The sequence below is a fragment of the Heteronotia binoei genome, chromosome 6 (genome assembly GCF_032191835.1).
Source record: "Heteronotia binoei isolate CCM8104 ecotype False Entrance Well chromosome 6, APGP_CSIRO_Hbin_v1, whole genome shotgun sequence".
Classification (NCBI taxonomy): domain Eukaryota; kingdom Metazoa; phylum Chordata; class Lepidosauria; order Squamata; family Gekkonidae; genus Heteronotia; species Heteronotia binoei.
In genome coordinates this window covers 27,726,277-27,738,255 of record NC_083228.1, presented here as the reverse complement: position 1 = coordinate 27,738,255, position 11,979 = coordinate 27,726,277, and the positions used below count along the sequence as shown (strand labels likewise).

At 42.5% G+C, this 11,979-nt stretch overlaps 1 protein-coding gene across 1 annotated transcript; it reads left to right on the top strand.

The window, feature by feature from the left end:
* The first annotated feature begins 258 nt into the window (after positions 1–258).
* AIFM2 (apoptosis inducing factor mitochondria associated 2) lies at positions 259–11,688 on the top strand. The gene is made up of 8 exons (XM_060241181.1): positions 259–456; positions 2,693–2,808; positions 3,473–3,592; positions 4,541–4,633; positions 5,666–5,774; positions 8,332–8,484; positions 10,869–11,069; positions 11,515–11,688. Exons 1-8 carry the CDS (start codon positions 282–284, stop codon positions 11,667–11,669), a joined length of 1,122 nt encoding a protein of 373 aa, XP_060097164.1. The 5' UTR covers positions 259–281; the 3' UTR covers positions 11,670–11,688.
* Positions 11,689–11,979: the final 291 nt, after the last annotated feature.

Sequence of the window (11,979 nt, the reverse complement as noted above, 5' to 3'; positions counted from 1 at the left end):
GATTCAAACTTTGTTCTGCTGCATCAGACCAACATGGCTACCCACCTGAACCAAACTTTAGCGCAGCAGCTAAGGTAAACAGTGAGAAGAAAAAGATTGGGCCTGGCATATTTCTCTGCTTGTTGTGGAAGTATGATAGGCTGGCATGACCTACTCAATTATGGTGTCGTGTATGAACTATCTTCAGTAGTGAATAATTCCCATTTCTTGTGTGATTGGACAAGGAACAAAAATCATTATTTTCCTTGTCCTCCTCAGCTGAAGACGCCTTGCAGTTTGTGATGGGGTCCAAACTCTCTGTGGACGATTCAGTTCGTGTGGTGATAGTTGGAGGAGGTTTTGGTGGTATTGCAGCTGCCAATCAACTGAAATCTTGGGGGGTCCCTTTTATTCTCGTGGACATGAGAGATGCTTTCCACCACAACGTTGCTGCACTCCGGGCCTCTGTCAACAGCGGTGATTTCTCATTTGATCTTCCTTCATCATCTTCTCTGGTTAGACTTGGGCTGTCAAGGCAGGCAGGCAGGCATGGAGGGGAAGAGGAGGGTACCACATTCCCATTGTCCCAATTTGCCTTGGAGGCCTAAGGGACCAAGCAAGGCCATTGCTGGAAGAAGACAGCAGCTTAGGTCTTCTGCACAAGCATCTTTCTGAATGAGTCCACAGCTGGGCTCTCAGCAGTTATACTTGGAGGTCTCCAGTTTAGAAGGAAGAGTATAAGGAGGATGTTCCTGCCTGGCAAGCCCAGTTTTGTGATTTGAATGACAGGGAAGGTCCCCTGTGCAGGCACCAGTCGTTTCCGACTCTGGGGTGACGTTGCTTTCACAGCGTTTTCACAGCAGACTTTTTATGGGGTGGTTTGCCATTGCCTTCCCCAGTCATCTACACTACCCCCACCCCCAGCAAGCTGAGCACTCATTTTACCGGCCTCGGAAGGATGGAAGGCTGAGTCAACCTTGAGCCAGCTACCTGAAAACCCAGCTTCTGCCGGGGATCGAACTCAGGTCGTGAGCAGAGCTTAGGGCTGCAGTACTGCAGCTTTAACACTCTGCGCCACAGGGCTTTTATTTGAATGGCAGACATGCATGCTAACAGAATAAATGCTGGCTCCATTGTCCACTCTTCATATGCTTTTAAAATACTGCACAATTTTTAAATATCTCTCTCCATGTGCTGTCCTATTCATTTGTAAAAGGGATTTTTTTTTTAAAAAAAAGTATAAACTGTTTTTAAGAATTGGGGAGAAGAATTCTGTAGTGAGATCCTGGAGGACAGCCAATGGCAACTATGCACAAAACTGTCTGTAACTGAGACTTCTAAAACTTGTCCCCCCCCCCGAAAGGAATAGGCATATTTGGCTTCAATACGGATTGGCCTCACTGCTCTAAAATTGTACTTTTGCCCATAATCCTGTGTCAAACAGGTCCCACATTGTTCTAGCATTCTCCTTGGCCACAGTTTTTTCTCTCTAGTTCAAAAGTCAACCTCACTGGAAAGGAATCTGCCCTTACGAATCTGTACAAACATCGTTTCACACTATTGATTTTTCTCTTTTTCCAAATGGACAGCAAAATCCCAAAACCTAGAATAGAAGCTGGGGCTGGGTAATGGCCTCCCAGACCTGGCTCCTAAAGGGTGCTGGGGTAGCAGATACCAGCAGGCAGCAATAAAGCATCAGAGCCAATGGCTCTAGAATGGACCACCCCACTTTAGATGGCAGAGGGTGGATCCCAGCTTTCAAAGTACTTTTACATTTTAAAAGTAGAAGTCCGATAGCAGGGGAAGCAGGCAGCAGGGTTCAGTTTCTGTTTGCAGGGAGTTCTTTTTAACAGAGCAGAGCATTCCAAAACATCATTTCTCCATCTGCAGTCTGAGATGGTCCATTCTGCCATCTCATTTCTCTTCTACCTCATTCTCTGTTAAATGTGTGAACCCAGGCTCAGAGGAGAGAAGAATGAGAGAAATGGAGATGGTGAGATGAGGAGAGAATTCCCCTCCCATCTGACCCATACATACCATCTTACTCCCTCTTCTGTGTGAATGATCATAGGCTCCTTACTTCACGGGGGAGGGGGGAAGAGAGGTACATGTGAGAAAACAAAGGGAAGCCTCTTCCTGTTCTTCTAGTCCTTCTGCTGTGATGGCATTGCTAGGGAATGTTGAATGCTTACTGCTTAGGGTGGTGGTATGGCAGACGAGCAGAAGGAAAGGAGTAGAGAGCTAATAGCAGCTTTGGGAGCAATGATGCGACTAGTGTTGTCAATCAGAAAGCCACAAGGCAGAAGGTGCCTTGGCGGTTTAAACCCCAGCCATCTTCTCAAGGGGACAGTCCAGCCCAGTTTGTCATGACCCAGGACCCTGGGATATAACCTCTACAAAATTCAAGCAGATAAATTACACCTTTTCTGGGTTACACCTCTGAGGATGCCAGTCACAGTTGCTGGCAAAATGTCAGGTCTCACAATGCCAACACCCAGGGCTTCACAGACCGGAAAATCTACAACACCCAAACGACACCTCCCTCCTTCCACTGCAGTACTAATTCTTTTCAGTTAAAGTGTGGCTTTGTAAATTCTGAATGTTGAATTGGTGTTGCAATTATGATTTGCACATGTATTCAGTTCTTGGCTTGTAACTTCCTGTACTCTTACCCAATAGGTCCCATTCATTGCTTAAATGTTTTACATTTCAGGGTTTGCAACAAAAACCTTCATCTCTTATTCAGCAACATTTGGAGACAGTTTCCGGCAAGCCAAAGTTGTTGGCATTGACTTGGAAAAACAGCGCATACTGCTGCATGATGGTGAAGTGAGTTGGTGGTAATGTGGAAGCACTCTTTGCGTGAGAGAACCACTGCAATCCTAAGCAGAATTTTTTCTTTCTCTCTCCCCCCCTCTTCCCAGAAATGGTACTGTTAATATGAATCTCTATAACTGACCACTCAATAGTCTTACAGGCTAGGGGCCACTCTAGCACAGAAACTGCTTTCTCTGGACATTGTATGATGTCCAGTTTTTCTATTATAGCCTAATTCCGTGGACTGGAGAAATTATTTTGTTTTTTGTAATATAATGTGTTATCCTCGGAGAACATTATTTTAAGTTTCAGGCAATGCTAATATCTGTGCTCTAGATTTGATGGAATGCTGGCCAAGTTCCAGTCTTAAGGGTAGCACCAGCCACATACTTTGGGTTCATGCAAATGTGATGTAAAAATTGTATTAGTCTTGTGTATCTTATGTTTCCAGATTGCTGCTCCATATAGTAACTAAGACAGCGTTTTAGGGCTGAAAGCTCTGATCAGTGCACGAAGGTATTATCCACCTTTCCTGTAGATAAAGAGCTTTATTACTGAGAGTTATATTCCTGTAAGTCCATTAAAGTCAACAGGCTTAGAAGAATGTACACTCTGGTCAGGATTGCATTGCAAGCCTCTGAGCTTTTTTTTAATTATTATTAAATATTCCCTTTAGGAACTCTCCTTTTCTCATCTTATCCTTGCCACAGGGAGCGATGGACCTTTCCCTGGGAAATTTAATAGTATTGTTGACAGGCAGTCAGCCATTCAGGCCTATGAGAACATGGTCAAGGAGGTAAATCACTTTGCTTATGCTTTGATATCATGAATGTGGTTGTAGATAGGTCCAGTAAAGGGCCATGGGATTTCTGCAGTAAGATAGTTATTGGATGTTTATTGTAGGAATTATGCAGTTGGAACTCATGGGTTCAGATTGCCTCAGCCAAGAACTGAAAGGGTGGCCTTTAGTGAAGACTCCCATATTCTCATCTATGATCAGCTGTGAAAATGCCCTTTTTTTAATGGTATCAGTAAAAATTGAAGATGGCAGTTTGTATTTGTTTAGTTTTGGAGCACACCTCCAGGCAGGTAATGAAGCTTAAACATAACCGACTGGAAGGAAAGACCAGGATGAAAAATACGGTGATCCTGTTCAAACCCTTCCCTCTGGCTCCTGCTTCACATTGGGCAGCAGAAGCGAGTGACATTTAAAATATTGGCAGTACTTACAAAAGAGAACCAGGATGGTTGAACAATTGGGTGACCTTAGGCCAGTTACTCTTTTTCAGCCTAAGCCACCTCACAGGATGGCTCTGAGGTAAAATGGAACATGAGGGCTCTATGTATGCTGTTCTGAACTCTTTGGAAGAGATGTAATAGATACCTAGGCCTTGAAACCACTTTAATTGTAGGTATAATGTCTGGATGAGAATCTTTATCACTCCAGGAGGACGGTCTAGGTGTTATTAAATACAGAACAGAAGATACACTGGCTGGTCCAAACACCTTGGGAATTGGCTTCCTTTAGGTATCAGTCCTCAATTAAGGGACAGGATGGGTTACCACCTTGAAAAATATTTAGTAGGGGAGCTAGTTCCCCTCAGACTTCGAGAGCTGTGAACATTAGGCTACTGAAGACTGAAGTTCTTTGGCACTCCATCATAAGCTTCTTTGAATTCATGAAGGAAAGACCTAGGCAATATTGCTGTGATTCTAATCCTGTTTCTCTCTTTAATTGTGAAAGATTCAGAAAGCTTCTCGCATAGTTGTTGTGGGTGGTGGTGCAGCTGGTGTTGAGATGGCAGCGGAGATTAAGACGGAGTATCCTGCCAAAGAGGTACAAAGTTCAAGTTTCATGACAGTCTACCCACACGTTAACTAGATCCAGATGAGGTAGCCATGTTGGTCTGAAGCAGTAGAACAAAGCTAAGAGTCCAGTGGCACCTTTAAGACTAACAAGTTTTATTCAAGACATAAGCTTTCATGAGCATGCATCAGAAGAAGTGCTCATACCACAATAAAGCTTTGTTGGTCTCAAAGGTGCCATTGGTCTCTAACTTTGTCCCACCCATTAGTTGGTCTTCTTAAATACACACTTCTTCCCCATGAGGGAACTAAAATGGCTGTATTTTTAGGAGTAGCTAGAGCTGTGTCTATTTTATACTGGTGTAACTGTCATAGCTTCTCCCAAAGAATCCTGGGAAGGGACAATGTCAGTTGGGAATGTAGATATGCCCTTTTGTTCTCATAACCCCTGTTCTCCCTCCTTTAGTTGTAAATTGCAAAATGTGAATTGCTTCACTGCTCATAGCTCATGGTTTCCCTTCCATACATTTGTCTATAAATATATGATGGATGCCACAACTTTGCCTGATGTCTTTTTGTTTTTTGTTTTGGCCTTAATAATAGGTTTCTTGAGAATAGCTGAGTATAGTCTCCAGAGAAAGAGAAGCTCTTTTCCCACTCTAGTCACTTTTATTTACTTAATAAATGCATGGGTGGAGCTAACATTAATCTGAAAAGCTACATGATTTGTGAGCTCTTGATGTGTACAGGTCCCCATGTTGTAATAAATGCATGGTTATTTTTGTTAAGGGCTGCTAATATGGATCTCATTAGATCTTGTAAGCTAAGCAGGGTCAACTCTGGTCAGTATTTGGAAGGAAGACCACTAAGAAATACCAGGGCTACTCACTACACAGAGGCAGGCAATGGCAAACCACCTCTGAACATCTCTAGCTTTGAAACCTCTATGGAGTCCCAGAAATTAATGGTGACTTAATGGCACTTCACACACATAATATGGAAGGTCTTACAGTGATGCTTTTTCACAAGCTGAATATATTTGGTTTGGTGTCTGTACTTCCAGGTCACACTTATTCATTCAAAAACTGCACTGGCAGATGTAGAACTCCTCCCTAGTGTTCGGCAGAAGGTGAAGGAGATTCTTATCCAGAAGGGAGTACACATCTTGTTGAGTAGGTACTTAACTGGGTTTGTTATATATATGTAGAATTTTGCTGGGTGTCTCGAGCTCTCTAGCTGAAGGGAGCTTTCCCAGGGCATTTTCCTGTATTTAATGTTCTTTATAGTTTGCTGTTCTTGCTGAGTCTCAGTATAAAACAGTTCAATCTATGCCAGCATGTTGTAGTGGTTAAGAGCAATGGACTCTAATCTGGAGAACCGGGTTTGATTCCCCACTCCTTCTCCACATGAAGCCTGCTGGGTGACCTTGGACCAGTCACAATTCTCTCAGAGCTCTCTCAGCTCCACCTACTCTCAAGGTGCCTGTTGTGGGGAGAGGAAAGGAAGAGTGATTGTAAGCTGCTTTGAATCCCCTTAAGTTAGAAAGAAGAAGGCTATAAATCCCTTTTCTTTCCCCTCTTCAATCAAATAGCATAAGCAATCAGTGAACAATTCAGGCAGTGGCTACAATAACCATTGCAGTGGACTGCAACCCTACTCCCAGGGGTCATTTTGTAGAAAAATAGGTGGTGGAGCTCATCCAGGGATTGTTATGCAGCTGCACATACTATTCAGTGGACAAGGAAGTGGAAATCTCAGAAGGAGGAAGTGGAACTCTCAGAAAGGTTCAGGAGCTGTGCTCCTGTGAGCTCCCACTGAATCTGAGGCCTGCCTACTCCATTATAAAAGTGCCCTCCTGGACCACTCTATTCTACTGCATTTCTTTTTTTAGAAAGAGGTTTTCTATATTCTCTGGAATGATGCAAGTGTAGGAGACTTCTGTCCTAGTCAGGCTGTCCCACAAGGTGGGAACCACAAGTTGTGGTCCACTACAAAGAATGTGTGTGAACAGGCAGCTGCCAAGCTTACCTATTTGCAGGGTGACTCTGTGAGAACTTTGCTTGGGTGCATGAAGGTATCACAGAAAAATATTGTGAGAGAGATGGGCCATTGAGGGCTTGGAGTGATAACTAAAACCTTGGAAACCAATTGGTAACCAATGATGTGTCTGTAGAATGCGTGTGATGACATTTGCACTCTGCCTATTGCCTCATAGTAGCAAGGCTGCAGCATTCTGCACCAGTTGGAGCAACTGAGTTGTCTTCAAGGGCAGAGCTGTGTAGATTGCTTTTCGATAGTCTCGCCTCAAGGTAACCATATGAATCCACATGGCCAGATCAGCTGAGTCAAGATAGGGGGTCATTTTCCAGCTAAATGACGCTGGTAGGTCTTTTTTGCAGATGTGTTGACTTTCTTCTCCAATAATACTGCTGGGTCCATTATAACAACTAAGCTTGTCAGCTGGACCCCATCAAAGGTACTTCTAAAGATTGTTTCAAATAAGACTGGCAGCCCCATCCCAAGCAGAGTTTACACCCTTCGTAGTCCTTAGTGTTGGAGTGAGAGACTCAGCATAACTGGAGGTTGGGGGGATGCTGGGTCACTCTAAGTGTCTATAGGTGTTATCTCCCTGAATGAGATGCCTTTCTTTGTCTTAACCTGGGAGTTGCCCTCTGACCCTTTCACTCTTTTTGTCCTCTCACTATCTTAACATGGCCTTCCCCTGTAGATACAATGCCCTTGTACTCCCACACACATGATGCCAGACAAGCTGACCATTTGTGATAGGGGAAGTTCTCTTTAGATAAGGCTTCTTTCTCTTGACTGCAACCTGAATGTGAACTGAATCTACTTGAATAAATGTAAGTTTGCTTTTTTTGCAGTATAGTTCTTGGGAGATTTATTTAGTGCACTCAGTATCTTCTATGACTGGGCAAGCTCTACTATATTAACCAAATACCCTAGTATTTAGGTAGTATTGCAGTCACCATTTGAACAATTCATACTTGATATAACTTTCACTGCTTGTCTCTTTAAAATACTTTTGAATGAGGCCCAGCTGGCCTACGTTTTAATGTGATTTGCATAAAAATATGTGCATATCCTTGAAGCTGAGATGTAGACACTTAAAATTGAAACATACAATGTGTGTAATTTTTCTCTATTTTGGAATAACAGAATACAGAAAAGTTCCATTGGGAGGTGCCTTCTGTGGCAGAGGTTAGATGTAATGGGAGGTTTAATTCATCCTACTTCTCTCTTTATTTCCAGTTGCTTAGTAAGAAAGCAGAGTGTATTTATTTTGATGGAAAGCTTTCTTAAGAGCTGTGCACTTGTGTGTAGCCCTGCTTTGGCAACAAGAATCCCCACCCAACTGCACTCTTCCTTTCTGCACTTTAATTGAATATGGTCACTAAGGTATTTTCAAAATATTCCATTTAACTTGGATGACTAGTAATGATCACCCCTCATTGCTTGAGTGGAAGCTGAGATTTAAAACAGTATAATCAGAGTCTTACAGCGCAGTCATAAACGGAGCTGTCTTGGTCCACTGAAGTTGGTGGGCTTAGAATGACTTTTTTGTGTTAAAAATAATATCTCTTCAAACAATGAGACTCAGTGGGTAGCCTTTGGCATAGCGTCTTAAAATATGAGAGCCTTGGTAGTATCGTGGTCTCAGAGATTCAATGAGGTGTGAAGCTTTGTTTTGTTTGTCGGACTGTCTAACAGGTGAGAGAGTTCTCAATCTGGCTATGCTGACTTTAAACCAAACCAAGGAGAATATGACAGTGAAGACTGACAAAGGCACAGAGATTGCTACTGACATGGTAATTCTCTGCACTGGAATAAAGGTCAATTCATCGGCATACAGCAGTGCATTCTGTAAGTTATTTTTCCACCCTGCTCTCCAGTTTGGGGAAACAAACATCTTTCCTGTAGCTCCAGTACTGTTGTTTGGAATCTTCTTTGGCAGAGCATATCAGTTCTGCAGTATTCTTTTTAAAAGAGTGGCAGATTCATTGCTGATGATTGCCTTTTAAAATTTATCTTTTTGTGAGAGAATGTTGATGGTAATTTGGCCCCTTGGTGTTGTCATAGCTCAGTGGTCCTGGGATGTGTTCAACTAAAATGTCAGTAATTTAACTTTTCTTTTTGTAAGCCAAATTTTGTAGTGACAGTGAAGGAAGGACCCCATGTGTACTTTTTTATATTTTTCTTTTCAAAATTAAACTGCTGGAAGTGGCACATTAAGAATATCATTCTAGCTTCTACATAATTATTTGCTTAGTGGTGAGTGACCAGCAAAGCCTTGTGACCAGGATTTTGTAAGATTGGAAAAGGTGGTGCGTTGTCAGCATTGCTGTCGACATTCAGTGCAGGTAGCAGATATACTGGAATCATTTTTTTCAGAGCCACAGTGCAACTTAAAGTGACTGTGAAGATTCAATGAAAATGGCCCAGGTGCTGCCTTGAAGGGTTGCAATCAAAGGTGATCTAGAAACGTGGTAAACTAGAAAAGCTGAAATTTATTTATTTATCGTCCACCTTTACATTTATTCCTGTTAAAAATTCATTTTGTTTTAGCCCAGTTTTCCAGCCTGTCAAGATCATTCTGTAGCGTGGGGGACAGGACTGTGCCCAGGGAAGCTCCACAGGACAAGTTTCACACTGATGACAACTGATCTGCAGTGGCAACCCTTTTAGTCCCCCAGTCCATAAGGAATGATTTAAATCAGGGGTGTCGAACTCATTTGTTATGAGGGCTGGATCTGACATAAATGAGACCTTGTTGGGCCGGGCCATGTCAGGTTGGGCTGAGCCATGTGTGTACCTATTTAAGATTAGGTAGCAGAGATACAAATTTTATAAAGAACACAAGATGATAGATAGATAGATAGATAGATAGATAGATAGATAGACAGACAGACAGACAGACAGACAGACAGACAGACAGACAGACAGACAGACAGACAGACAGACAGACAGATAAATTTATTGTCATTGTTCTCAAAAAAGAAAATGAGAGCAGGGGCAAGACTACTAGAAACAAAAATATTTATTTTTAAAAAACTTAAAACATGCTTAAAACATTAGCACTCATTAATCTTAAAGATGCTTTCTTTTTATTTCCTGGGCAAAGGAAGCTCTGGCTCTTTCCTTCCTTCCCCAGGGGACTGGGGGGGGGGGGAGGAACCTCAGCCAATAGAAGGAAGCAAGGATTGGCTCAGTAGCTCTGCTGTGCAAGTGAGAAAGCCTGGCAAAGCAAGCTATTCCTCCCCAAGGGAGGAGCCTCAGCCAATGGAGAAAATAGAGATTTTGCTTTGTAGCTCCTGTGCAATTGAGCAAGCCTTGCAAAACAAGCTGTTATGCAGAATGAAGCAAGATATTGGGAGAAGGAAGCAGATGGCAGTCAGTTGCTCAGGGGCCTGATAGGAGCTCTCTGGGGGCTTGATTTGGCCCCCAAACAGCATGTTTGACACCCCTGATTTAAATCAATTCAAAGCACGTGCCTTGAAACCTACTTATACTCCAGATGTCTCAATGAGATGGTGTGGGTCACTGTATCAAAGGCTGCAGACAAATCCAGCAGGAGCACTTTGGTCAGCATTCAGCAGCATCTCCATCCCATAGCTCTGCCTGAAGCAAGACTGAAAAGGGTCCATTGCAGATAAGTTATTCAGTACCTGGAGTTGGTCCTCCATTGGTCTCTCGGTCACCTTTCCTGGAATCGACAACTGATTCCACAATGGACTTCAAGGACTCATAACGTGGTCCTTCCATGATTTCACCAAGCAGGATGGACAAGGATCTGGAGCACGTGGTGACCTTCTCAGATCCCAAGATTTTGCATATCACAGCAATTCATGTTGCTGAAACTTGTCTTCTAAAAAACATCGCTATAAGCCCAAGAAAAAGGTTGTGAAATATTTTTGAATTCTTTCCCTCAAACTTTAGAGATGTTTGACACATATTTTTGAGTTCTTTAAAAACTTTTATCAGTCTGTATATAAGTACTAATAAGAGCGATTCACCACCACTCTAATTAAAATTGTTGGAAAGTATACAGAACACCTGATAAGAGGACTGTCTGAGGCTGGCATTTACAGGACTATTTTGTGTGCATCCCACATGCCACCATTTGGCTTTTGTCAAAGTCTCAAGTAACAAAAAAATGGCATTGCTTTGTGCTTTTTTCTTTGTGGCATTTGCTAATAATTGCTAGTCAGTTCTCTGACCACAAAATAATTCCTTCTTTTCCTTCCCAGTTGACAGGCTGGCAAGTGATAGTGCTTTGAAGGTGAATGAGCACCTCCAGGTGGAAGGATATGATAACATCTATGCCATTGGTGACTGTGCTCATGTCAAGGAGCCAAAGATGGCATACCATGCTGGGCTTCATGCAAATGTTGTGGTGACCAACATCATCAACAGCCTGACACAAAAACCTCTGAAAACCTACAAGCCAGGTAAAATGAGCTGCAAAGGCCTGTGACAGATGTTTTCCTTTTTAGTAGTTACTAGGTACAAAGAATAGGCATGATTTTGATATGGCCATGTTTAGCTTCTTTAAGAAATCATTGCCCGATTTGCACTTGACTATGCATACTTGCAGCAGTATCCAGTATTACATCAGAGCTGTTTTGGGGCTGCTATAATTGCAAGGATTTCCCAGGAGTCATAGCACCCTTTTGCTGTGCTGCTTCATACAGTACTTTCTTAACACAATCTCTTATCTAGCAGTAGTTCAGGAAACCGCCCCCCATAAATATGAGTCCGTCCTAGATTGGTCATAAAAGCAGGAGATACAAGCTTAGAATGAAAGGTGTTTCAACTGATATCTTGAATTTTTCACCAAACCAGATCATGATTTTTTATTTGCTTTTGTAAATAATCTTTGTGTCTCCCATTTAGGTTCACTTACCTTCCTGCTTTCAATGGGAAAGAATGATGGAGTGGGTCAAATTAATGGCTACTATGTGGGATATTTCATAGTGACTATTGTCAAAAGCCAAGATCTTTTTGTCTCAAAGAGCTGGAAGGAGATGGGACAAAGAATGCCTTGCTAAGGTACAAAGGAAGGAGTACTGCGGAAAATAGGTGAATAAATGGTGCCTAAATGAGTATATTCTTGAAAAATAGAACACTGAGCAGATGAAGCAGGAGTATTGTTTTCAAAACACGCTTTGCTCTTTGGTATGTCCCTCTTATATGTTTGATTGGGCTTAGAAGGTGGATTTTGTTAGAACCTCTGGGATTTATTTTTACTATATAGTTCAAGGGCCAACATGAATTTTGTAAAAAGCAAGAGGGGAGAGGATGTCCCCATGTTACCCACTTTAATGTAGGGTGCCGCAGGGGGCGATCCTCTCTCCAATG